The 23,499-nt window shown below is 43.0% G+C and overlaps 1 protein-coding gene across 1 annotated transcript; it reads left to right on the top strand.

Annotated features, from left to right (window-relative positions):
- The first annotated feature begins 1,007 nt into the window (after positions 1–1,007).
- On the top strand, positions 1,008–23,271 carry LOC310781141 (uncharacterized protein). Its single transcript, XM_083641687.1, has 3 exons — positions 1,008–1,105; positions 4,173–4,610; positions 19,156–23,271. The coding sequence occupies exons 2-3, from the start codon at positions 4,319–4,321 to the stop codon at positions 19,845–19,847; spliced, it is 984 nt and encodes a 327-aa protein (XP_083497813.1). The 5' UTR covers positions 1,008–1,105; positions 4,173–4,318; the 3' UTR covers positions 19,848–23,271.
- Positions 23,272–23,499: the final 228 nt, after the last annotated feature.

Raw genomic sequence — 23,499 nt, 5'->3', positions numbered from 1 at the left:
CAGCACACTGTAATTCGAAGAAGGAAATATTATTGTTATTGTATTATTTATGAGAAACATGTGACAGTAGATCAGATTGGCTGAAAGCCTGCAGTGCTGTTACCAACACAAAGTCTGAAATGAGGAGATTACAGATTATGCCCCCAGACTCCAGTAGTTAAATGCAGGAAAGGTGTTCAAAAGTAAATCCAAAAGTAATGGAAAGAAATCAGTTACAATAATTTAATATTGTGTTACTAGGATTACGTCACAGATAAATTTTTTGAACCGGTAACTAGTAATTGTATCGGATTAAAGTAACCCTACTAATCGTGCATGTAAAAAAAGCAGCTCGACAGTATGCTTACTCTGAAAGCAATGCTAGAATTTGACAAAAAGTGCTTATTTATAGATTGTGTGTTTATAGACACACAATCAAATCGCAACCAAAATCGCAATATGGCTAGTGCAATTTATTTGATCAAGGAAAATTGTGTCACAACACAGCATTAAATGAAGCATTGTGGTGCTACAGACACACGCCGGCCTACAAATCATATTCTCCAGATGTAAGAGAACATGTTTATTTGGTACAAATCACATCACATTTTTATTTTGTTTTTGATGTGAAAAATAGAAGAATTGTCATTCCCACTAAAATCCTATCGCATATCACAATCGCAATATGATTTTTTTTGCATATCCTGCAGACCTTGGGGGAATGTAACTACTGACTGTAAAGCGCTTTGGATAAAAGCGCTATATAAATGCAGGCCATTTACCATTTTACCATTTACCATTTAGACCTACTTATTTATAGCAGTAGAGGTAACTCCCATCTTGCTTTTGCAGCCCACGTTTTCACCAATTCATTCAATTGAAAATGTCTTAAATAGGGTAGTCGATTTGTCTGATCCACACTCCGGAGCAGAAGGTGGCGGTAATGCGCCAATAAGCCGGATGCCAAACCGCCGTAAAACGAAAAGAAGAAGAAGTTGTTGTTTCAAGACATCTTCTTCGCGAGTTACCGATACTTTAGCCTTTGACTTTAGTTCCGTTTAAACTTAACGCTAGTCAGCCCTGCATCATTTCGACAGTGAAGGCCTGTGTGTGTCACCATTAAGAGGCAAGTTTCCCTTTTCTGTCATAGATATGAGTGTGACCTCGCGTCACCATGCTCTCTCAAAGTGCTACATGCAGGATGCTAATACATGCTAGCAGCTAATGCTAGCAGGGTTACGCTAGGAGGAGCTGGGCAATAACAACCACATTTCATGTACGTTCACGTTAGCATTTTAATTCGACTGAGTGAAACTAGATTGAATAGTCGGAATTGTGAGGCTATATTTCATGCAAAGCCGTATGCCTGGTCAAATGGTGATTGTTTCTAGACGTTTAGAGGACGCATAACGAGGGGCTGTTCGAATGTGCCATGTGTAGCAAATAGGCCAAACCAACATGGCGCTGGTGGCAATAACGTTACGAGATATTCCGTTAGTTATGTTTTGAACGATATTATTTCCAGCACTGTAAGAGAAATACACTATATCCTGTATCATGATTCATATATTTAGGCCGCAGTGTTATATGCAATTATAATGCTTTCGATATTAATTTTCCTTTTATTTTCTATGGTTACAGAACCACACAAAGGGGGTGGTGATCATACTTCCTGTCAAAACTATCACAGTGCGTGAAGAGGATATATATAAGTATATTGATAAGTATATATATGAGTGATATTATATATCCCCAAGGATATATAATAAACAGAGCTGTGTAAGAAGAGTTGCGACATCTCCATTCACTCCAATGGACCCATTTTTTACTCTCAATAGTTCCAGGAAGTAAGGTTCTGGATTAAGCAGCACTGTCGAGTTGCAGCTTTATTACTAGTGTCCTCTAGAGTCTAGAGGACACTAGTAATAAAGTTCACTCAAGACAAATCCATCTCCGCAGTAGGGGTGGGCGATATGGACCTAAAATAGCCTATCACAATATTCCAGGGTATTTCTGCTAGGGCTGGGCGATACAATGATAGCAATATAGCGATAGCTAGTCATCAATACCATAGATAGAAGAGTCCCGACATCTCCATTCACTCCAATGAACCAGTTTTTTACTCTCCAGAGTTCCAGGAAGTAAGGTCCTCGATTAAGCAGCACTGTCGAGTTGCAGGAACATAGACAGTTTGTGTTGTAGGCTACTCTGAAAGGGTTTTTTCCCCCTTGAATCAAATTGTACACTATCAGCTTTATTTTAGCATCCAAAAGTAGCACGAGACCCATTCCTGGCTGTTCATTGGCTAATGAGTCTCGCATTTTGGTCGTCCGCTGACGCCACTCTCTCTCTAGAGGACACTAATCAATACTAGAGAGGCAAAGTGAACGTCACTTCCTTCTTCAGCACTGTACCAGAGATTTTCATCTGCCATTTATTTTCCCATAGACATTTCGTAAAATGTTTATAAAAAGAGTTTTACTGGTTCAAACCAAACGGTTCAGCTAACGCTATAATAGGGAGAGACCATAGAACATTTAGTCTCGCTGGCCAGCCTCCTCTCCCTTCTGTCCGAGGAGTCTGGCGCCGCAGGTCTCCATAACTGGGATAAACCCTCCCCTGCTCTACTCTGCTCTCCCATTGGAAGCGTCGATTTCAGACGCTGCTGGATTTCCGCTCCCCGCTTAAGAAGCTCGGTCATACCATGTCATTCAGAGCGGCTTCCGCTCCCTCCTCCGTGTGTGGCTGTAAATAGTGCCCTGCCGCCTCAGTGAAAACAACAACGCTAACTAGCTAGCAAGCTAACGGCAGAAACTACACACTAGCTCGTTGCTACACGCTGAAAACGGCAAGTTGGATTGTTTGAAACTATTTTCCAAGGGCACTGCCGCTAAGCGCCGCCCATCGCAATCCCACTATGGAGACCTGCAGCGCCAGACTCCTCGGACGGAAGGGAGAGGAGGCTGGCTAGCGAGACTATAGAACATTTAACTCGGACCAAAACTTAAAAAAACACACACATTCAAACCCGCATTTTTTTATGTTTTGGTCCCAGTGAAATGTTATGCGATCTCTCCTGTTCCTAAAAATATCTGTACCGTTTGTTTTGAACCAGTACAACTCTTTTTATAAGCATTTTACCAAATGTCTATGGGAAAATAAATGGCGGATGGAAAATCTCCGGTACAGTGCTGAAGCAGGAAGTGACGTTCCACTTTGGTTCTCTATAAAAAAAACAGTTTGATAGTTTAACTCCCGACTGCATGGAAAAAAACAAGAGCGTTTCTCCTCCCTGGCGCATAAACAGCCTATCATGTCCCTTGTTAATGGAGCATGCTACGAGTGACACAAACAGCCAATCATTTAACCGACCAACCCGGAGCGTGCACCCTCCCCAGCTCATGAACAGCCAATCATGTCCCTTGACAATGAGCAGTGCTACTGATGCAAACAGCAGGTTTGGTTTCATGGCACAACACGTGAAACAACAACAACAATACAGAAATGAGAACATAAGTGCAGTGGGAGAAGACGTGGAGGAAATGGACCTGCCAGCTTGCCAGTATGGCAGTATATTCGATTTTTCAAGTCTGGCCGAAAGCAGCACACTGTTGTCTGTAACTTAACGTTCAAAGAATTAAATGTGAGTGAGTTTCAATTCATGTTAACGTTAAAGTAAATTGACAAAGTGTTAAAGGGACAGCTCACCCTAAAATCCAAAATACATATTTTTCCTCTCACCTGTAGTGCTATTTATTATCCATCTGTATCGTTTTGGGATAGTTGCCTGAGTTTTGGAAATATCGGCCGCAGAGATGTCTGCCTTCTCTTCAATACAATGGAACTGGATGGCACTCGGCTTGTGGTGCTCGAAGCACCAAAAAAATACATTTTAAAAACTCAACAGCAGAAATAGAAATCATGACCCGGTTACTCAAGATAAGGCACAGACTTTGTTGTGAGCAGTTTCATGTAGGAACAATTTTCTTTTGCAGTCTCATGTAGGAACTAGCTAGCAGCTAGCGCGTGTAGTGTGGTTAAAAGAAAATAGTTCCTCAAATTCAAACTTACACTAACTGACAAGCAAACTAGTTAGTGGGAGTCAAGTGCACATCACGCTGTCTGATTTATAAGGATCGGTACATGTTAATTTCAGTGTGTGACTCTAAAGTTGAATCTTCTCATATCAGCAGGAGGCGCTCTGCACTTTCCGCTTCACTTAACAAACACGGACCACGTTGACCCGGAAGACAGTCAGCGGCTCTATTTCCTGTCCCGCCTGCTGTGTTTGTTTGGAGGAAGGAAGGCTGACGTGCTGCTAAAGCAGAAAAGCAGTAAAATGTGCAGCAGCGGGGCCGTGCAGCTGCTGAAGGTGTGTCTACAGGAGCGGATCAGCGCCGCCGCTGAAGACTTTCTGCTGCTTGTGGAAAAAGGCAAAGAAAGGGCTGAAATCCCCGAGCTGAGAGCGCTGCTCACCGTGCGGCTGACTGCGGCTGTGCAGGAGATCGTGGAGCTGTTTGAGAAAACCGTGGCGGAGTACGTGGAGGAGTACGAAGACAAAGTTCAGCGGTCAGAGCAGGAGATCCGCCGCCAGAGGAAGCTGCTCGATGTCGTGAAGCTGCACAGAGCAGGTTAGTCCGTCCAGACCAGTGTTACTCATTGCGCAGCTCGTGAGCTTTTTAATTGATGGCTCTCAACCAATATCATTCAATGTGAAATATTGCAGAATACCTCAGGTGGGCAATATTTTTTGGGAAACACAATGCCTCATAGACATATCGATAGGGATGGGTATGGAGCACCGGTATTATATGGTACCGGTGCCTGATTGGTTGGTACCAGAAGTATTGATAACATCCTGGACGTTCTTTTTTTACCGTCCCTAACGATGACGAAGCGGCACCAGGCGTTTGATGATGCGTGTTTACACTCCTGTCCTGTCACTAGTACGCTTGCGGCAGGTTTAAAAGATTTAAAACATCAGTAGGGTAGCTTAGTATATTTGGAAGAAAACACATGTAGTGAATCACACAACAACAGAGTCTTATAAAGCGAGCGACTGCCCTGTGATGATTGAGAGAAATCTCCGCCTCGCGTTGCACAAACGTCACAGTGCTTTGCTGAACGTGACCTATTTTCTGACCGTCACAGAATATGATGTGGACTTCACTTTGCCAACTCTGAAGAACAACAAACAGCGATGGTGTTCACTTGACTTGTAATGTTACGTTAGCTACATCCAGACTGAGCCATTCATTCAGATAAAGTTGGTCCCCAAACTCCACGTAACATATCGTGCGTTCCTATATCGCAAAATACCTGGGATGAGGAGGCTAAATGACGTCACATCCGTTTTGTTAGCGTTCCATTTGCAGAAAACTTGAGCGGGGAAGTTCACTGTTCATTGGTCAGATCCAGTCGCTAGCCATTGTTAGTAGGGATGCACCGATCGATCGGCACGTGACCGGAAATGGCCGATTTCCATGTGATCGGCCTCGACCGGTGATCTGCGCCGGTCACTCTAAATAGCCGATTCTGTGAGCCGATTTTCACGTGACGACGTGCGCGCACCCGAAAGCAGCGAGACCGAGACGAATGAATTGCAGACAAAAGCAGCCACTACACACATACCACAGCATGTCTTCGTCGGTGTGGACATTTTTCACCGTCAGTGAAGACGATACAAAGCTTGCAGTTTGTCACACATGCAAGTCAAAAATATACGCGGAGGGGCAGGGTAGGTTGGAGTCCACTCCAGTCTGAGCGGCTCGCTTCATTTCACCGCAGTCACCTGGCCCCTCTTCCCCGACCAGCTGCAGTCCACATCACCGCTGCCTGCTGCTATCTGTCAGTCACGTTGTAACGTGGATACAGGAGATGACTTTGTTTCGTATTGCGAATAGAACGACGAACATAATAATAAAACGTATCGGACCAGTGTGCAAGGTTTTCTGTGCGAGATGATTTTTTTTTCGAATGGCGGATTAAAAAAAACGGACTCTGAGCCAACTCAAACTCATTTCCTCATCCACTCAATAACAGCCAAATCCACAACTGTAGAGTGGGCATGGCTTCGAAGGTCTCTGGGCTCCAGACCTATTAGGCTATAAACTCCTTGTCCATGGATAACATTTTGAGGTTTATTTATTTTATTTTATTAGTTTATTTGGCAGGGACATATACAAAAAAAACATTAAACACCATAGGGGAAGATATGCTTTGTAACAGATTTAGCCATAGGCTACTTTCCATCTGGAGCCCCTGTTCTGTTGCACCTTTTTTCTTTTGGAAAAGTAAATGCATGATAGCTGTGGGATATACATTGTATTTACACAAAAAAGAAAAGCTCTTTCCAGTAACCTGGAACACTTTTATTTTGAGATGTTTTTGTGTGAGATCGACCTACCTCATGCAAATGATAAGAAATGTGACATGAATGTTAATTTTCTATTTAAAAAATCGGAAATCGGAATCGGCCAAGAAAATGGCAATCGGTGCATCTCTAATTGTTAGCAATAACAGTTGATAACATGGCATTTTGCGCATACAAACACTGCAGCCTCATGTCCACACAGATAGAAGTTAGGCAGTGCTGTGTGTACAGCTGATTTAATGAGACACAAACAAAACAGTGCTAAACAACATTAATACGATTATAACTACTGTTGTTGCGCGGCGCAGCCATCTTGGATTTTTGAGGTTGGGGCTGCAGAGGCTCCTACGAGTTTGGAATGGGAAATACCAGCTCTGGTGACGTCACCGTCCCAGCTCGTGACCTTTGAAGTAGGGTTGGCACGATGGACGATGGCATCGACCATCGTGATTGGCCGACCCCCCATCGACCTCTGAGCCTTCTACATCGGATCATCGTGATTAATTATCTGTTCAAATTAAATTTGTGCCGTTTTAATAATAAAAAATACCAAATCCACTCACCGTGACGCGTGGGGGACACGCCGGCAGCATTAAACGAGCGCCCCCAGTTCAGACTCAGAGAAGCCTCCCCTCCCCCTCCTCCGCTCTACTGCTTCTCTGCACTGGGAGCGCTTGTTTAATGTCGCCGGGGCGTCCCCCGCGCATGAGAAGTCAGTTATTTTGTTGTGAAAACTTTTAAGAGAAAGAAGAAACTTCACGTTCTTTCCTGTTTTCAACCCACAGTGAGTACAAGTCTTCAAATGTGAATTTAACTCGCCTGTTTCAAAAGTGAAAGTGAAAGTGAAACACTAGCAATATTGAACTGCGCAGGCTAACGTTAACATTACAGTCAGATCCTGACCAACAACGTGTGTGTGTTGAATTTAACTAGCTGGCAGAAAAGTGACAGAATTACTGGCGGATATAACGTTAGATTCACGTGGGCTTTTGAACCTAATAAGAGAGGGTTCAGGAGAGAGAAATAGAGCAGCAGCAGCAGCAGCAGCTAGGCTACTGCTAGCTGTTACAGCAGTACTGCTTGAGCCAGAGCCAGGCGAATCTAACGTTATATCAGCCAGTAATTCAGTTGGTTTTCTGCCAGCTAGTTAAATTCAACACACACACGTTGTTGGTGAGTAACGTTAACGTTAGTTTTGCGCCGTTCAAATTGCTATAGTGACAGCCGATGCCCAATTCAGTCGCCTGGCTCTGTGCTGTAGCACAGAGCAGTATTCAAGCCCTCTGGTATCATGTAGAGCTCAGGCTCAGCTGTCCTGTTAAAACGTGAACGCATTACAGCAACGCAGCGACTTAATAAATAATTAATTATTCCCCCAACCCCCACCCCAATGACGATGGCATCGTGCAAAACAATGTTTCACTGTAAAATAATCACGATGGGGATTTTGGTGACATCGCACAACCCTACTTTGAAGTAATAAGATTACCAGTTCCCAGTTATAAAGGAATGCACGAATAACTCCATCGCGCTGGTTTGTTTCATAATCCTTTGAAAACGGATGTGATTTATCCAGACTCGGTGAAGAAAACGTTTTGTGAATGAATATGCCCCAGTAAAGGGATGTATTGCAGGCAACTTTGAGTGTAGAGTCTCATTTGACGTGCGCAATGCATTCTGTGTGTTGTAGTGTGTGATTCCCCCTTAAGAGTGACATGGGGGAAACTAGAGCTGTTTTCTCTGGTCAAAGGGCTCCAATTAAAAAATAATAATTGCATATTTCTACCACAGAGGTGGCCTAGGTTTAATAAATCATCATATTCACAGTAGGGCTGTGAATCTTCACTGGCCTCATGATTCGATTCGATTATCGATGCATCTCGATGCATCTTAAATCGATGCATCACTTTTTTTCCCGAATACATGATTTTTTTTCTCACTTTCTTTTTTCTCACTGTGTGGCTACTTTTAAAATAAAAGTGCATTTGGAATTGCATTGTATTAAGAGAGACCAGAGGGTAAAGTGTTAACAAGCAAGCTTTATTCAAGTATGGCAGAGCGATAAGATCTATGGCATGGGACGGTATGGCAACTAATTCTGATGGCATGGCAGCATGGCGACTAGTCCTTTGGCGTAATGACTCCGCGCTGAGATGCCTCTCTTCTTGAGGTGAGAGAGGGCATCTGCTCGGACTAGAATAGAGAATCCCCCAAAAGAAAGAAAACCCAACCTGCCAACCGGTCTGCTTGCCTCAGCGCTACAGCGGGCGCTGGGCGGAATGCGACGCTTGTCGCCGACCGGTTGACTTGGCGGCTGCGACTTACGAAGCCCCCCTGGTGTGGCCGCAGCGCTACAGCGGGCGCTGGGTGATCGACCAATCCGGCGAGCTTCGGCGCGCTGACTTAGGAAAACCGCCACAGCGACTTACGAAAATCACCGACCGGGCGTGGCCGCAGCGCTACGGCGGGTTGATTATATATATATATATATATATATATATATATATATATATATATATATATATATATATATATACAGTGTTTCCCATACATAAAGGAATTTGTGGCGGGCCGCCACAATAATATTTGGACCGCCACAATAAGATGTTGACCCAAATTTTTTTTTTTTTTTTTTTTTTTTTTTTTTTTACAGTGCACCTGAACGCAACATGCAAGATATCCGCTGAATAAGTGTCCAATAAATGTTCATGTCATTCTGGCCAATACTTCTGTTATAGCATTTCAGTCTGGAATATGGAATATCTTTCAATAATCTATGATTTAGCTGCTAAATTGTCAAATACCGCCATCTGCTCGCTACCCAGGCACTTATGTATGTACTTAACCCAACTAACTTAACCTAACTACCGTAAATTCCGGACTATAAGGCGCACCGGTCTATAAGCCGCACCTTCAAAGGTGACTATTTTTTTCTTATATAAGCCGCACCGGACTATAAGCCGCGGGTGTTTTAATGGTATTTTTTGTTTTTTTTACAGTGCACACAGTGTCCGCGGTGTGGTGAAAAGAGGGCAAGAGAGGAAATTAAAACAGAAGTGGATTTATAGTTAGAAAGAGTGCTAAAGAAGAGAGAATTCCGTTTTTTATTTTTTTATTTTAGTTACTCACAGTACTATTGACCAGTCCAACTCAAAAGATATTCGGCAGTTTCACTTTGAGCTCTTGTTCCGCCGCTGTCCATCAATGGTTATGACGAGTCTCGCTGGGAGTGGGTACAGTACGCCAAAGCGATATCCATTGACTTTAACCTTTTCGATGATGCTGTTGTATGTTGCGCGTTTCTGTTGCACCAACGCGGAGAGGTCCTGCCGGACGAAAAAGCGCGTACCCTCCCAGGTGAGGGGCTTCTTCCCCGCAGCCTGGAGGATGAGTTGACGGTCGGGCCAGCGGAGTAGGCAGATGAAGATGGCCCTCGGTGGCAGGCCGGGGTCTGGACGTGGCCGAGGCGCCCGGTGTGCCCTGTCCACCTCTGGTGGTTTCTCGCCTTCCTTCAGGTCCAGGATGTAACACAGGATTTTGCCACGAAAGCGTCCATGTCACCAATCTCAGCTCCCTCTTTTACATTGATCAGGCGAATGTTATTTCTTTTACTCCTGCTGATTAAGTCATCAACCTGCGTGTGCAGCGTTTCGATGTTTTTGCATTTTATCCACTTTCGGACTCACTGTGTTGTTTTTGTCCTCCAGTGCGCTGATGTGCTTTTCCGCATTAGAAACTCTTCACGGTTGCATTATTTTCTTTAGTGAGTGAGTGGATGGACTTCTGCACGTTTTCAAACTTGTTTTCAAGCTGCTCAAACCTCTGAGCGATGTCGGACTTAATCGATAGTGTTTCACGGAGTAAAAGTTTAGCCCAAGCCGTGTATCTCCAGCCTCCAGCAGGTGAGTCATTTCCTCATTCATGGCGATGATTGCTTCGTCTTTTTCTTTCTGCTTACCTGTGTTGTGTTATGTTATGTTATGTTGTTAAAAGAGGGCAAGAGAGGAAATTAAAACAGAAGTGGATTTATAGTTAGAAAGAGTGCTAAAAAAGAGAGATTTTTTTTTTTTTTTTGGAAAAAATCCATAGATAAGCCGCACCGTTATATAAGCCGCAGGGGCCAAAAAAGGCCAAAAAACGGGAAAAAAGCCGCGGCTTATAGTCCGGAATTTACGGTAACTATCCGGTGTGCACAACACTGTCAGCCTAAACTCCGGCTGACACCCCAAAAACCTACAATCCGCTACAGAAAAATGTATATTGTTTGTTTATTAACTGGCCCCTCGCCTTCTATCATTTCACGAAAGTGGCAAAGCAAGTTGAGTATCCCTGACCTATAGGGAGAAATTTAGTTTGTCATTGTAAACCCACAGCACAGTAATGATGACATGTTCTTCATAGATCTAGCCTTTTAATTTTGCTCTTAAGCTTTCTCAAAGTACACCAAATTCATGCATTTTACTTTAAAATGTTTAAAAAAATCTTGCGGGGGGGCATGCCCCCGCACCCCCCTAGGGGGTCTGCGGTCCCCCACCACAAATTCTCAAAATCCTGTGGGAAACACTGTATATATATATATATATAAATATATATATATATATATATAAATATATATATATATATATATATATATATATATATATATATATATATATATATATATATATATATATATATATATATATATATATATATATTTATATATATATTTTTAATAATGGATTTTTGACATTTGTGAATCGATGCAGAATCGTGCAGGTCCGCATCGCGATGCATCTTATAATGGATTATTTTTGACACCCCTAATTCACAGCGGTGAAATAGGCCTTCTCAGGAATTTCACTTGTAATAAGTAATAAGAAAATGTTACAGCTCCTGGCGTTTTGACCCACAAGTAGGCCGAGGTCATCGGCTGCTGTTTCTGCAGTCTTCATCAGAGGTGTCACATGAAACATTGCCTAACTGGCCTTTATAGATGAAATATTGTATATACCGTAAATTCCGGACTATAAGCCGCGGCTTTTTTCCCGTTTTTTGGCCTTTTTTGGCCCCTGCGGCTTATATAACGGTGCGGCTTATCTATGGATTTTTCCAGCAAACGGCCACTCGGGAACCTCCAAAATCTATGGATGTTGGTATGAGGCAGAACGAGAGCAAGACAGACATTATGAGAGCGAGACCCTGATTGGATGATGTTGCAAAAAATGTGCCTCGCGACCTGATTGGAGCACTGTGCCACTACTCTCTCTCAGCCACTACGGTAAAACACCCTCCCTCCTCCCTCGCTCCGGGGGGAAAAAGGCAGCGATTGAGCCTGAAAGACAGTCTGAATGAAATTGAATGTAACATTCCCAATTCTATGTATTACATTCTAAAAAACTAACAGCAACATTTTGGAAGGTTAAGCCACACAACTAGCTCGTTGTAATCTAACATCATGCTTCAAAAGATGGAGAACTGGCTGTGTTACGACGATGGCGGCGATTGAGCCTGAAAGCCATGTCTGAGACAGTAGCGAGACAGGAACAACAACAACAGCAGCAGCAGCAAAGGATCATGCACAAACCCGAGACGAAAGGGACTGTCCGTCAGGGCGCGGACGACTGTGTCAGCAACTCCCTCCCGACTACCAGGAGAAAATTACAAACTTCGGCGAATTCACACAAAGAAAGATCAAGGAATATTCCATCGGACCGGAGCAGATCATAAATATGGAGGAAGTGCCTTTGACGTTCGACCTGCCTCTCACTAGGACTGTTAACAAGAAAGGTGAATCGTCCATCACGTTGAGAACCACAGGTCACGAGAGAACGAATTTCACTTGTGTTCTTGGCTGCACAGCATCTGGAGTAAAGCTCCCGCCGATGGTGATTTTTAAGCATCTCACAATGTGTGATTTTGTCTGGGGATTAGTGACCTGACTTTTGTTTTGTTGAAATGTTAATAAATGGGAGCTTCCCCAAACAGCCATCTCTTTCCCGACAATCCCCTCTGTGCACGAAGCCTTACATATGGTAATTAAACATCAAAACACCCGCGGCTTATAGACCGGTGCGGCTTATATATGTAAAAAACAGTCAACTCTGCAGGTGCGGCTTATACACCGGTGCGCCTTATAGTCCGGAATTTACGGTATATATTGTATATATTATATAATAATAATATATACAAGTAGGCCAAATTAACCTCTTTAGTATATTTTTTACATTAACAATTTATTTGTTTATTTGAGGGACTTTGTTTTCTTTTTTTAGGGACAATGCACATTACTAAATGAGGGTCAACTGTCCCTTGGAACTCCAGTTAGAATTAGAACTGATCATAAATGTCACTTGACAGCTCAGTAATCCGCTCTGCCACTGTGTTGGCTGAAAGGCTGTTGCTTAAAGTCAAGGTGAACCCGTTCGTCACGTGCATCGGAGTCCATTTCAGACGGAAAACACATTTAGAGGCGGACCATATACGGTGTCGATGATTTGATTTGACAATTCTGTCGATTGGCTTTGGCATCGGCCAATCCTGCCGTGTTCCACCCCCAAATCGGGTGGGATTCAGCGTGTTGTCGTGCTACGCGAGTGGGATCCGCGGCGTGCCAGGCTGCTTCGTGCGGAGCGAGCGGACAATCCGATGCATGGGTGCTGCATGCTCGCCTGGAATCTCCGAGAGACGACCCCTGACAGCCAGGGAGGCTGTCAGGCTCGGAGGCGCACACCATTATCGTTATAAATGTAAATAATATTCCTGGAATGCGTATTTTAACGAGCCAGTTACATTTCTTTGCATTCTTAGACATTACTGTTTGATTTAGTTTGCATAATTGCTCAAGTTAGTAGTAGTTAGTTTATGGGCTAGAAACTCTGCCAGATGACAGGCACTAGGCGCCATTTTCCCCTTCATTTGGAAGAGAAAATTATCCTGAAATGAAGATTTGATTGACAGCTGCATGTCGTGATATGATTGGTTGAAATGGGGTAGAAATTTGATAGTACTAGGTGACGTGAGCAAACTGTAAAATACTGTTATCGATGAAATCTTGAAAAATGAACTTTTGATGTGAAAAAGTGTGAAAAACTAAAGAAATTAGATGTTTGTGATTTTGTTTGCATACATTATTAAATAGGTGCACTGCATACCCAGTATGGATGCACGATAATTATCAGACCGATAAATTATCGGCCAATATGGGCATTTTGCGTTATTATTTATTATTCCGATAATGGCCTTTTTCCGATAAATTATTCGATAATAATCCTGCATTATTTTTTGCCTCGGAAGCCGAGCTTTTGTTGTCGCACATTCGTGACATCACAGCTGCGACGCAAACATGGCTGCTGCCAGTGTGTTGCTGTTTTTCAGTTTCACAATGATCAGAAAGCTACTGTAATTTGCAATCCATGTCCCACACAGGTTCCGAGAGGAGGGGAAACCTCTAAGCTGGCATTACGTTAAACCAAAGCTGGCGATGATGCAGCGGATATGTTTGTTGTTTTTGTTAGCGAGTTTTGTTAGCATTAGCTCAGTCGTAGCGGGCCTACCCTGCAGGCTCGTCCGCTTGGCAGAGAAACTGCTTGTGACATTTACAGTCTGTGGCTTGTGATCAAACAGCCCCACAAAAGCACTTAATACACAGAGCTTGCGTAAACTTATAGAAACTAATGGAAACCCCTTTACCCGAAATGAAACATCCAGCGATTGTGTATTTAACTCCAAAAAACCACTCGCTAATGTTAAGCTAACCGCGCTAGTTAGCATTAGCTGCGGGACAGAGCCAATAATGAAAACAAAGGCGCAGTCGCGCACATTAGGCTACATAAAAAGCATCAGTCAGTCAACATTACAGTGTATTTTCTTTAATCTGGTGGCATCATTTTTCAGTAAAAAGTGAAACAACACAGATGGTTTATAGTGCCTGCCCCATTCATTGGGCCCAGGCTACAATTCACCGAGAATTGGAACCAATGCAAAATTTGAACAGATCAGTATGACAATAAGAGTCTAAATTACTATGCCTTTTGTCATTGTGTTTTATCTGCAGACTAAGCAGCTTGGCTTTCCGTTCTATAAAAGCCTTTATTTTTGTATTGACTATAATTGAGTGATACACTTTATTAAAACAATCATATTATATCAGAAATTTTCTTTGTTTTGCGTTCACAGTGATGTTAGTTAGATTTGGTTAGGTCAGAGCTATGCTCACTACATCCATACATCTACCCTAACCCTTTTTTAACCCCAGATGTGCATAAAATACAGGTTAAAAACTTAAAAAAAAAGATATATATCTATTTTTATTATAATAATTATCGGTTATATCGTATCGGTTATCGGCCAAGAAGAATATATTTATCGATTATCGTATCGGCTCTAAAAATCCATATCGTGCATCCCTAATACCCAGGTATTTGAACTAAAAGAAAAGAAAAGTCATTTTTGGGTTCAGCTCGACTTTAAGTGACTTTTTTCTGGACAGATGATATTTGTAACCTGCAGCATGCAGTCTTTTAGAAACGTGCCTTCAGTAAACAGCTTCCCCGCTTTGCAGATCATCTCACTCACCAGTCACCACGTAACTTACTTCAACTGCTGCATCAGCCTCCTTTCTCCCTTGTGGAAGAGATGTTGTTGTATTGACAGCTCTTTCTTTAGCAGGTTTGTCCCTCTCATCTCCCCGGTACTTTGCATCGGCTACTGCTCTGCATGTTTAGTTGAATAATGTCGCTTCAGGTTATATTCTTTTAGTACGGCCATTTTCTCTTTGCAAATGAGGCAGTTCCCTTTGAACTCGACGAAAAAATAATCCCTCTCCCACTTCTCCTGAAACTGTCTGTGCTCGTCATCAACCTTTCTTTTGCCTTTTAACAGCGACATGTTCACTTCTCAACAAAAGACAACATTTTAGCGTGCAAATGTTTTTCTTGTGATGATCTCGCGCTGGCTGGCCTGGAGTGTGAAGCCGTGTTGCCAGATACTGCTGACGCTTTCCAGCACACACAAAAACGCCAAAATGCACACAAAACAGCCCAAGGAACCACACATCTATGGAAATTTATCTGGCAACCCTGGTGTGAAACCTCGGGAGCGCGCTCTGTGTTTTACAACGGGCGGAGGTGCGGGCCTGATTTCACTATAACTTCATGTTCATATCAAGTGGCGGGCCGTATGAAATCGTTTTAGGGGCCGCGAGTTTGAGACCCCTGGCATAAATCGTCAGTGTCATACAGTTCAAGACGGCTCTGCCTGGTGGCCAGGTCGCTACTATAGTGATGTCATATCTCACTGATGATGTCATAATGCAATGTGATGTCATGTTCAAGAGCTATAAGAGTCAGCTCTGCCAGCCCTCGGTCTTCGATCGTAAATTGACCTTCCGTTCGACTTTTGCAACAGCCTTCAGTCTCCAAATTTGCCTGTTGCCGATTCTTGTTTACCGTGATGCACCCAGTGTTCAGTGTAAGTTAAGTGTCTGTGACTGGATCCACCTGACCCGCCTTACAGCAATGATGTCACGCAATTGCTCAACTGATGTTATCGGGCAGTTGTGATGTCATCAGCGATGGCACTCGAGCAACTGTGATCTTCTGTCTGTGGCGGTGTCTGTCACGATTTATGACAAAAGTGATGTCACTCAACTGAAAATGATGTCACGAAATTGCTCAACTGATCTCAATCAGGCAGTTGTGTGATGTCACATCAGTGATGTCACTCAAGCAAGTGATCTTTATAATCACAGTTGCTTGAGGAAGATGATCTTATACTAACTAGATGATTGCGTGACATCACTTCCAGTTGAGTGACAAGCATGCTTCAAGGACCAGAAAAGCTGCTGAGACCACCACGTTCCTGAGAAAAGGTGCTATGACTAGCATATGAACTGCACTGCTTCCTTCAGCACCTGGGTGTCTTTTTTTTTAAATATATATATTTATTATTTAAGTATAAATTTGATAGCCAAAGATCGTGATTGTGTTCATTTGTGAAGACTATCTTGGTGACCAAACTGTTGTTACCACAGACCTTATTTCAGGCATCTAACTCAAATCGCCATCCAAAAATCCCATTGATTTCCAGACGAGGGAACCAGGCGACGCTAACTTCCGGGTTTTACGACTCATTCCTGCAAGCTTCTTAGTGCACGTTCACACCATACGCCAATCCCATAACTTAACTTAACTTAACTTAACTTAACTTAACGACTCATTCCTGCAAGCTTCTTAGTGCACGTTCACACCATACGCCAATCCCATAACTTAACTTAACTTAACTTAACTTAACTTAACGACTCATTCCTGCAAGCTTCTTAGTGCACGTTCACACCATGCCAATCCCATAACTTAACTTAACTTAACTTAACTTAACTTAACGACTCATTCCTGCAAGCTTCTTAGTGCACGTTCACACCATACGCCAATCCCATAACTTAACTTAACTTAACTTAACTTAACTTAACGACTCATTCCTGCAAGCTTCTTAGTGCACGTTCACACCATACGCCAATCCCATAACTTAACTTAACTTAACTTAACTTAACTTAACTTAACGACTCATTCCTGCAAGCTTCTTAGTGCACGTTCACACCATACGCCAATCCCATAACTTAACTTAACTTAACTTAACTTAACTTAACTTAACGACTCATTCCTGCAAGCTTCTTAGTGCACGTTCACACCATACGCCAATCCCATAACTTAACTTAACTTAACTTAACTTAACTTAACTTAACGACTCATTCCTGCAAGCTTCTTAGTGCACGTTCACACCATACGCCAATCCCATAACTTAACTTAACTTAACTTAACTTAACTTAAGTTAACGACTCATTCCTGCAAGCTTCTTAGTGCACGTTCACACCATACGCCAATCCCACGCTAGGGCTGCACGATATTAGAAAAAACGGACATTGCGCTATTTCCCGTGCCTGCGATATACAGTATATTGCGATATGAAAAAATTTAGATTTTTACCAGATTACCAGAATAGCTCTATTTTAAAGAAAATAATACTTCTAGAATGATTGGGGTGATTTTGTAGAGGACTCCATCTGATTTTGGAGGGGAAATTAGGTATTTTAATGTTTCTCAACCACTGGGCTGTGACCTACTGGTAGGCCTCAGAGCGCCATCTATCAGGGTTCATACACATTTTGACCAATGGATTTCCGTGACTTACATACATGAAAAAGTGAGTGAGTTATGACATTCTACTTTAAAATGTCACTAGCCTACACTTCGCTTAGTGTAATGCAGCTTTTAAAGCCAGGGAAAGACAACATGTATCACCATATTACCATATCCAACATCTAAGACCATATAGTCTCATATCACAATATTGATATACAATTGATATATTGCCCACCCCTAATATTGAGTGCCAGAATCTACCTCCCAATGATGCTATTTGCAGAAAAACATTAGATTTCATTCCGGTTTTGAAGCGCACGGCAGTACAGAGAGACGAGGATTCACATGCAGCAGACTGGGTGACAAACAATTCATTTGTGAAAAGTAATAAATATACATTTAATTGCCCAGATATGTCTCTTGTCTTTTTATTTTGACTGAAATGTTTTGTGTAAATGAGTCACTATGTATGATTAACTCTACTGTAACTGCTGTCATCTGAATGATGCATCATCAGAGCCTGAGGGGGAGAGAGAGCTGCGGTGATACACGGACAACTTCTCAGTAATCACTTAAGCCTTTGTGTCATTATAAGTTGCGGTCTTGCTTTTTGGTGTTTCAAGAGTAAATATCTCCACTCCACGGACATGTTGAGTTACAGCAGCCAGCCTGCCTTATACTAGTGCGCTGCAAACTGTGGACGCGTCCGCCTCCGCAATCACATCGTTTACAGACAGGCTACTGTCAGCAACGCAACATAAGCAAAAGATAATTCAATTGAGCTCTCTGTGCATGTTTGTTGTGTTGAAGCTAAGCACTAAATGAGTGAGTACAGTAGTGGGGCGTCTCTCTCCTTTGAGAGAACCTGCATTTCACTCAGTAGGCTACCCCTAAAGTGAGAGTTTATCAAGCAACATGACGAGTTAATTTGCTTTTGACATCGCACGTCCTGCCATGTGACTATCGTGCATGCGCACATCGCGATGACGATGTGTAAACGAGAGATCGTGCAGCCCTATCCCACGCCAAAGCCACGCAGTTTCAATTCAGCGTCCTTGTTAACAGGCGAGTCCGTTCACACGGGAGGGGCCGGAGCAGCAGCTCTGGTGTGACTGGTTAGGCGTCAGATCAGCTTGAGCCTGCCTCAAGCTTCAGTTCTGCATGGCTTTGGCGTATGGTGTGTTTGGCCAGTTAGACTTGCCTTTACTTTGTTTTAAAGTAACCCCCCCGTTCACACAGGACGCCGAAGCAACGCTCAACCCAAGCTGTACCTACGCTGAACCAACAAGTTTCATTTAGGCGTCCTTGTTAAGAGGCGAAGCCATTCACACCACCCGCGCGCGTGCCACGCTGAAGCCACGCTCACGCCTTGCTCAAGCGATCGTTCAGGATTCACACCTATTTTCCAAGTGTGAAGCTTGAAGCTGCCAGGCATGAAGTCCTATGGGAGTTGTGGGCGGGTTCAAGGCGCACCGAGGAGGCGCTGAGAGGAAAAGAGAAGGCTTCTTGTGTGAACGGTGAGGCGTCAGTTCAGCGTGTGCCTGCGTCAAGCTTCAGCTCTACTTATGTTCGGCGTGCTGTGTGAACAAAGGGACCAATGCGATGATTTGATTCATGCTCACTCTGTGTGTGTGTGTGTGTGTGTGTGTGTGTGTGTGTGTGTGTGTGTGTACGTGTGTATTTCAGTCTTGCCTCCGGACGTCCAGCAGCTGTTGGTCAGTAGAGGAGAGGCTCCCCCTGAGCAGCAGGCCTCAAGACCCAGTCTGGACCAGAAGAACCCACAGCCCCCACACATTAAAGAGGAACAGGAGGAACTCTGGACCAGTCAGGAGGGAGAGCAGCTTCATGGGCCGGGGGAGGCCCATGTCACCGAGGTCCCATTCACACTCTACACTGTCCCTGTTAAGGGTGAAGATGAGGAACTTGAAACTGAAGACAGTGATGATTATGGGGAGGGGACTAGTGAACCTCAAGCAGGTTTAGACTTACAGGAAAACAATGTTCTCAAAAGTCCTAAGAGATCCGATGCTGGGGAGAAACTCTTTAGTTGCTCGGATTGTGCTAAAAGTTTTAATCACAAAGCAGCCTTGACGGCGCACATGAGAATTCATACAGGGGAGAAACCGTTTAGTTGCCCATATTGCGCTAAAGGTTTTGGCTATAAAGTAAACTTGGAGACACACATGCGAGTCCACACGGGTGAGAAACCGTTTAGCTGCCCAGACTGCAGTAAAACATTTAGTCATAGATCACACTTGAAGACGCACATGAGAGTCCACACGGGAGACAAACCGTACAATTGCAGTGTTTGTGGGAGAAGTTTCCGCCAGAGTTCACATATTAAGAACCATAAGTGTGGTGGGAGCACCTTCAGCTGAAGCATAAGTGTGGTGGGAGCAGCTTCAGCTGAAGCTGCTGCTTGAGCGGAACTGTTCAGCAGTAACGGAACAATAAATCTGACATTCCCATGTCAGTTTCATTTGACTCAGTTTAATGTCATTGAAGGGAGAGGCCAACTTTTTGAGAGATTCACCCGTCTGCCATATTGCCCACACATAAACAAGATAAACAATGTCTTTATCAACACTCTCCGTGCAGTACACTGTGAGCATGCAGTTACATTCACAAATGAATGGGAGTTACCGGTACAGCGCCTCATGGCAAACGAGGAAGCAACTTCTGTTATACTTCCGTTAGTTTCGTTACTCTTTGTTTGAGGCGCTGTGTGAAATCACTGCGCCTGGCCGCCATGTTTGGAAAAGTGGCTCTGGCTATCTTATCTACCTTCCAAAATGACTCTCTGCATTTTGGATGAATAACTAAACTAAATAAACGAGTCACAACATGTCCATAGAGCTTTTTGGCGCTGTTAGATGCTGTGTGTTTCTGGTGATGAACAGCTGTACCAGTAACGCCCATTCATTTGTGAATCTAACTAACTGGATGGCTCTACCTGCACAGAGTTTGACGGTAAAGGCTTTGTTTGTCTTGTTTATGTTTTGGGCAAATAGGCCAATCTCTCAAAAAGTTGTCCTATCCCTTTAATATCAGGCTGGGCAATAATTCAATGTTATAATTTGTGCTCACAAAAACCTCCCTTCAGTGACTGAAAGGGAGTTTTTGTTTAAATGGGCTGTGTTTAGGGCTGGGCATCATTTAAAGAAATGTCGATCCTAGTACCATTACCAGTGCCCTTAATGTGGTACCGATACCAATTGATCGATATATATATATATTTTTTACATTATAATAATAAATAATAATAATAGTGTAGCCTAATATCCAGATTCCTGATTTCATGCCGGGCTCAGACTACACAAATTCAGCCCGATATCAAAACGATTTGCTCGCGGGCGACACATTGTTGGGAATGACAACTTTACCTCTTGTAGTGTGACATCATCAAAGAGCAGCGTCGCCTCACGGCCACCTATTAGGTAGTGTGACATCATCAAAGAGCAGCGTCGCCTCACGACCACCTATTAGGTAGTGTGACATCATCAAAGAGCAGCGTCACCTCACGCCACCTATTAGGTAGTGTGACATCATCAAAGAGCAGCGTCACCTCACGCCTCCTATTAGGTAGTGTGACATCATCAAAGAGCAGCGTCACCTCATGCCTCCTATTAGGTAGTGTGACATCATCAAAGAGCAGCGTCGCCTCACGACACCTATTAGGTAGTGTGACATCATCAAAGAGCAGCGTCGCCTCACGACACCTATTAGGTAGTGTGACATCATCAAAGAGCAGCTGCAGCTGCACAATCTATATTACATTGTAGGCTACAATATAGCAGCTATTATTTCTGGCTTTCTGTGCTGTCTCTTGCCTGCCCGTGTGCCTGACTGTCAATCATCTTTTCACTCTGTGGGCTTATCAAGTCTGATGTTGTTTTTCACTACGTGAGGAAATGGACTTGTTCCCCATGTTGGCAGTCCTGGTCAGGATGGGACTTGTAGTCCTGGTCAGGATGGGACTTGTAGTCCTGGTCAGGATGGGACTTGTAGTCCTGGTCAGGATGGGACTTGTAGTGCTGCCAGTCTCCCGGCCAAAAGACACGTCACACATTTCTGCCAGAATGAATCCTCGTCTGAAATGGTGACATCGTAAAAGACAAAAAATATTGTATAGTCTGATCCCGACATTAGTTGGATATCTCTAGAGCTAGTCTATATCCACTATAACGTTACTAGATTTTGAAGATTAAAATGATGTGATAATAACACAATACAACTATTCTATATGCCTCCCTGGGGCATGTGCTACTTGGTCTGGATTGACTAACCCTAACAATCGCAATCGCGCCAAGTGGTCACACGATGGCAGTGTTGTGGAAGTTCACACTTCACAAGAGGTAGCTCAAACTTCCGCTCACCTCACACAGATTAAAATGAACACGTTCATAGTTCACAATTTTGAATTTTGAACTAAGTTCACAGTCCCAAAAAATTATTTTCAACAAGCATGGTTCGTGACATCACAAATACTGGAGCCAATCCCTGTCCAGTATTCAGCCATTGAAGCCCTTGTTTGTATGCTGTGTGATTGGCTAGTTATGTTCTAGAATCTAGAACATAACTAGACAATTCAATTTTGATTCAGTTAGTGATACTAAAACATGTTTTTTGACCTGTAACCTGAATTACATGACTGCCAGTTATGTAACACATCAATACTGGTATTAATATTGACATTTGACAGAAAATAAATATGAAATATCAGAACTTAATCACTGAAACTGTTGAAAACCCCCCTCCCGGAATGTTGACAGTATTGCATGTTTCAAAAATATGCTGTGTGGAGAATTAGCTTAAAAATGAGTGTTTAATTAATAAGTTAAAATATAAATTTTGCTTGGATATGAAAAAGATTCTCAGACCAAAAGCTAGCCTACTATGAGCTCTAACCTGATGCATTATTAAAATAAATATTAATGTTTACATTAAGAATTCACCCCAAACCAGTTAAAAAAATACAAATCTACTTTATTTTTTATTTTTGTCATGACCATTTGGCCCACAATCAACAAGTGTGTAAACTACAGCCCTGAACAACAATACTGTTAAGCTGACGGCACCACCAGGGGGCAGTCATGAGGCTCCACTCGCCGTTTATATAGTGAGAGGTAACGGCCCTGTTCCATTCCGTTTCCATGGATGTCCAGGTGTCGCCAACGCGATGGCTCAGAATCTGTCATCTGTCAGCTCAACATCACGAGTATTTTGATACAAGATTTGCCGCTTCGTTTGTTGAAACACCTTTTTCTCCTCCAACGTGCATCAGTGAGGCTGTTTACTTGTTTAAATGATGTTATTTTGAAAGTTTTAACCCGGAAGTTTCCATTTTGTTGACCTGACGCCGAGTGCTGGGCAGCTGTGGGAGAGGGGAGGGAGGGGCAAGACAGAGCCCGCAGCCGTGGAGAAAGTGAACGGGTTGAGAGTGTGATCTAAAAGTTCTGCTGCCGCCTGCTGCTGCGTTGGGTTCCTGGTTAACAAAAAAAAACTTTTATAAGTGGTACTTTTGACGTGTAAAAAAAAAAAAGTATGGCATGCTCAAAGCATTTCCCCCTTTTCTTTTTTGCTGCGTCTCAAATGCTTCGATATAAACTGTGGGATTCCTGCTTCCTCCTCAGCATTGATTTCTGTAGGGTTTAGTCAATATGTGCTGCATTATTTTCTGCTAGTTGCTTGGTATGTTTTTTCTTGTTCTTTGGTTTCAGACCTAAAGCAGTTTTGTGGAGACCTGGTCCAAGCCAAAAAAAATACATGCATACAACATATGGCTCCTCTGAGTTATATTAATACCAGAAAATGTTTTGTAAAAAAAAATTATATCAGAAATAAATAAATCTAAAGATGGGAGTCGTCGTGTTTTGTTTGGCTGAATGTCGTCTAATTGGCAATTAAACTCCTGAGTGAACTTGCAAGAAAACATAACTTTTATGATAATGGGGGGTGACATGAATGCTGTTCTCGGTCATTTTCTAGACTGAGCCACTTGCACCCAATCTACTTGAGCCAATTCTGCTT

The sequence above is a fragment of the Poromitra crassiceps genome (assembly GCF_964638095.1).
Source record: "Poromitra crassiceps genome assembly, chromosome: 8".
Classification (NCBI taxonomy): Eukaryota; Metazoa; Chordata; class Actinopteri; order Beryciformes; family Melamphaidae; genus Poromitra; species Poromitra crassiceps.
The sequence above is the reverse complement of the archived record's forward strand: the minus strand, read 5'-3'. Positions and strand labels throughout refer to the sequence as shown.

Excerpts from the sequence above, each read along its gene's own strand:
- LOC310781141 (XM_083641687.1), top strand. The coding sequence starts at position 4,319 with ATGTGCAGCAGCGGGGCCGTGCAGCTGCTGAAGGTGTGTCTACAGGAG. Across the intron at positions 4,611-19,155 it reads CGTGAAGCTGCACAGAGCAG|TCTTGCCTCCGGACGTCCAG; the intron begins GTTAGTCCGTCC and ends TGTGTATTTCAG.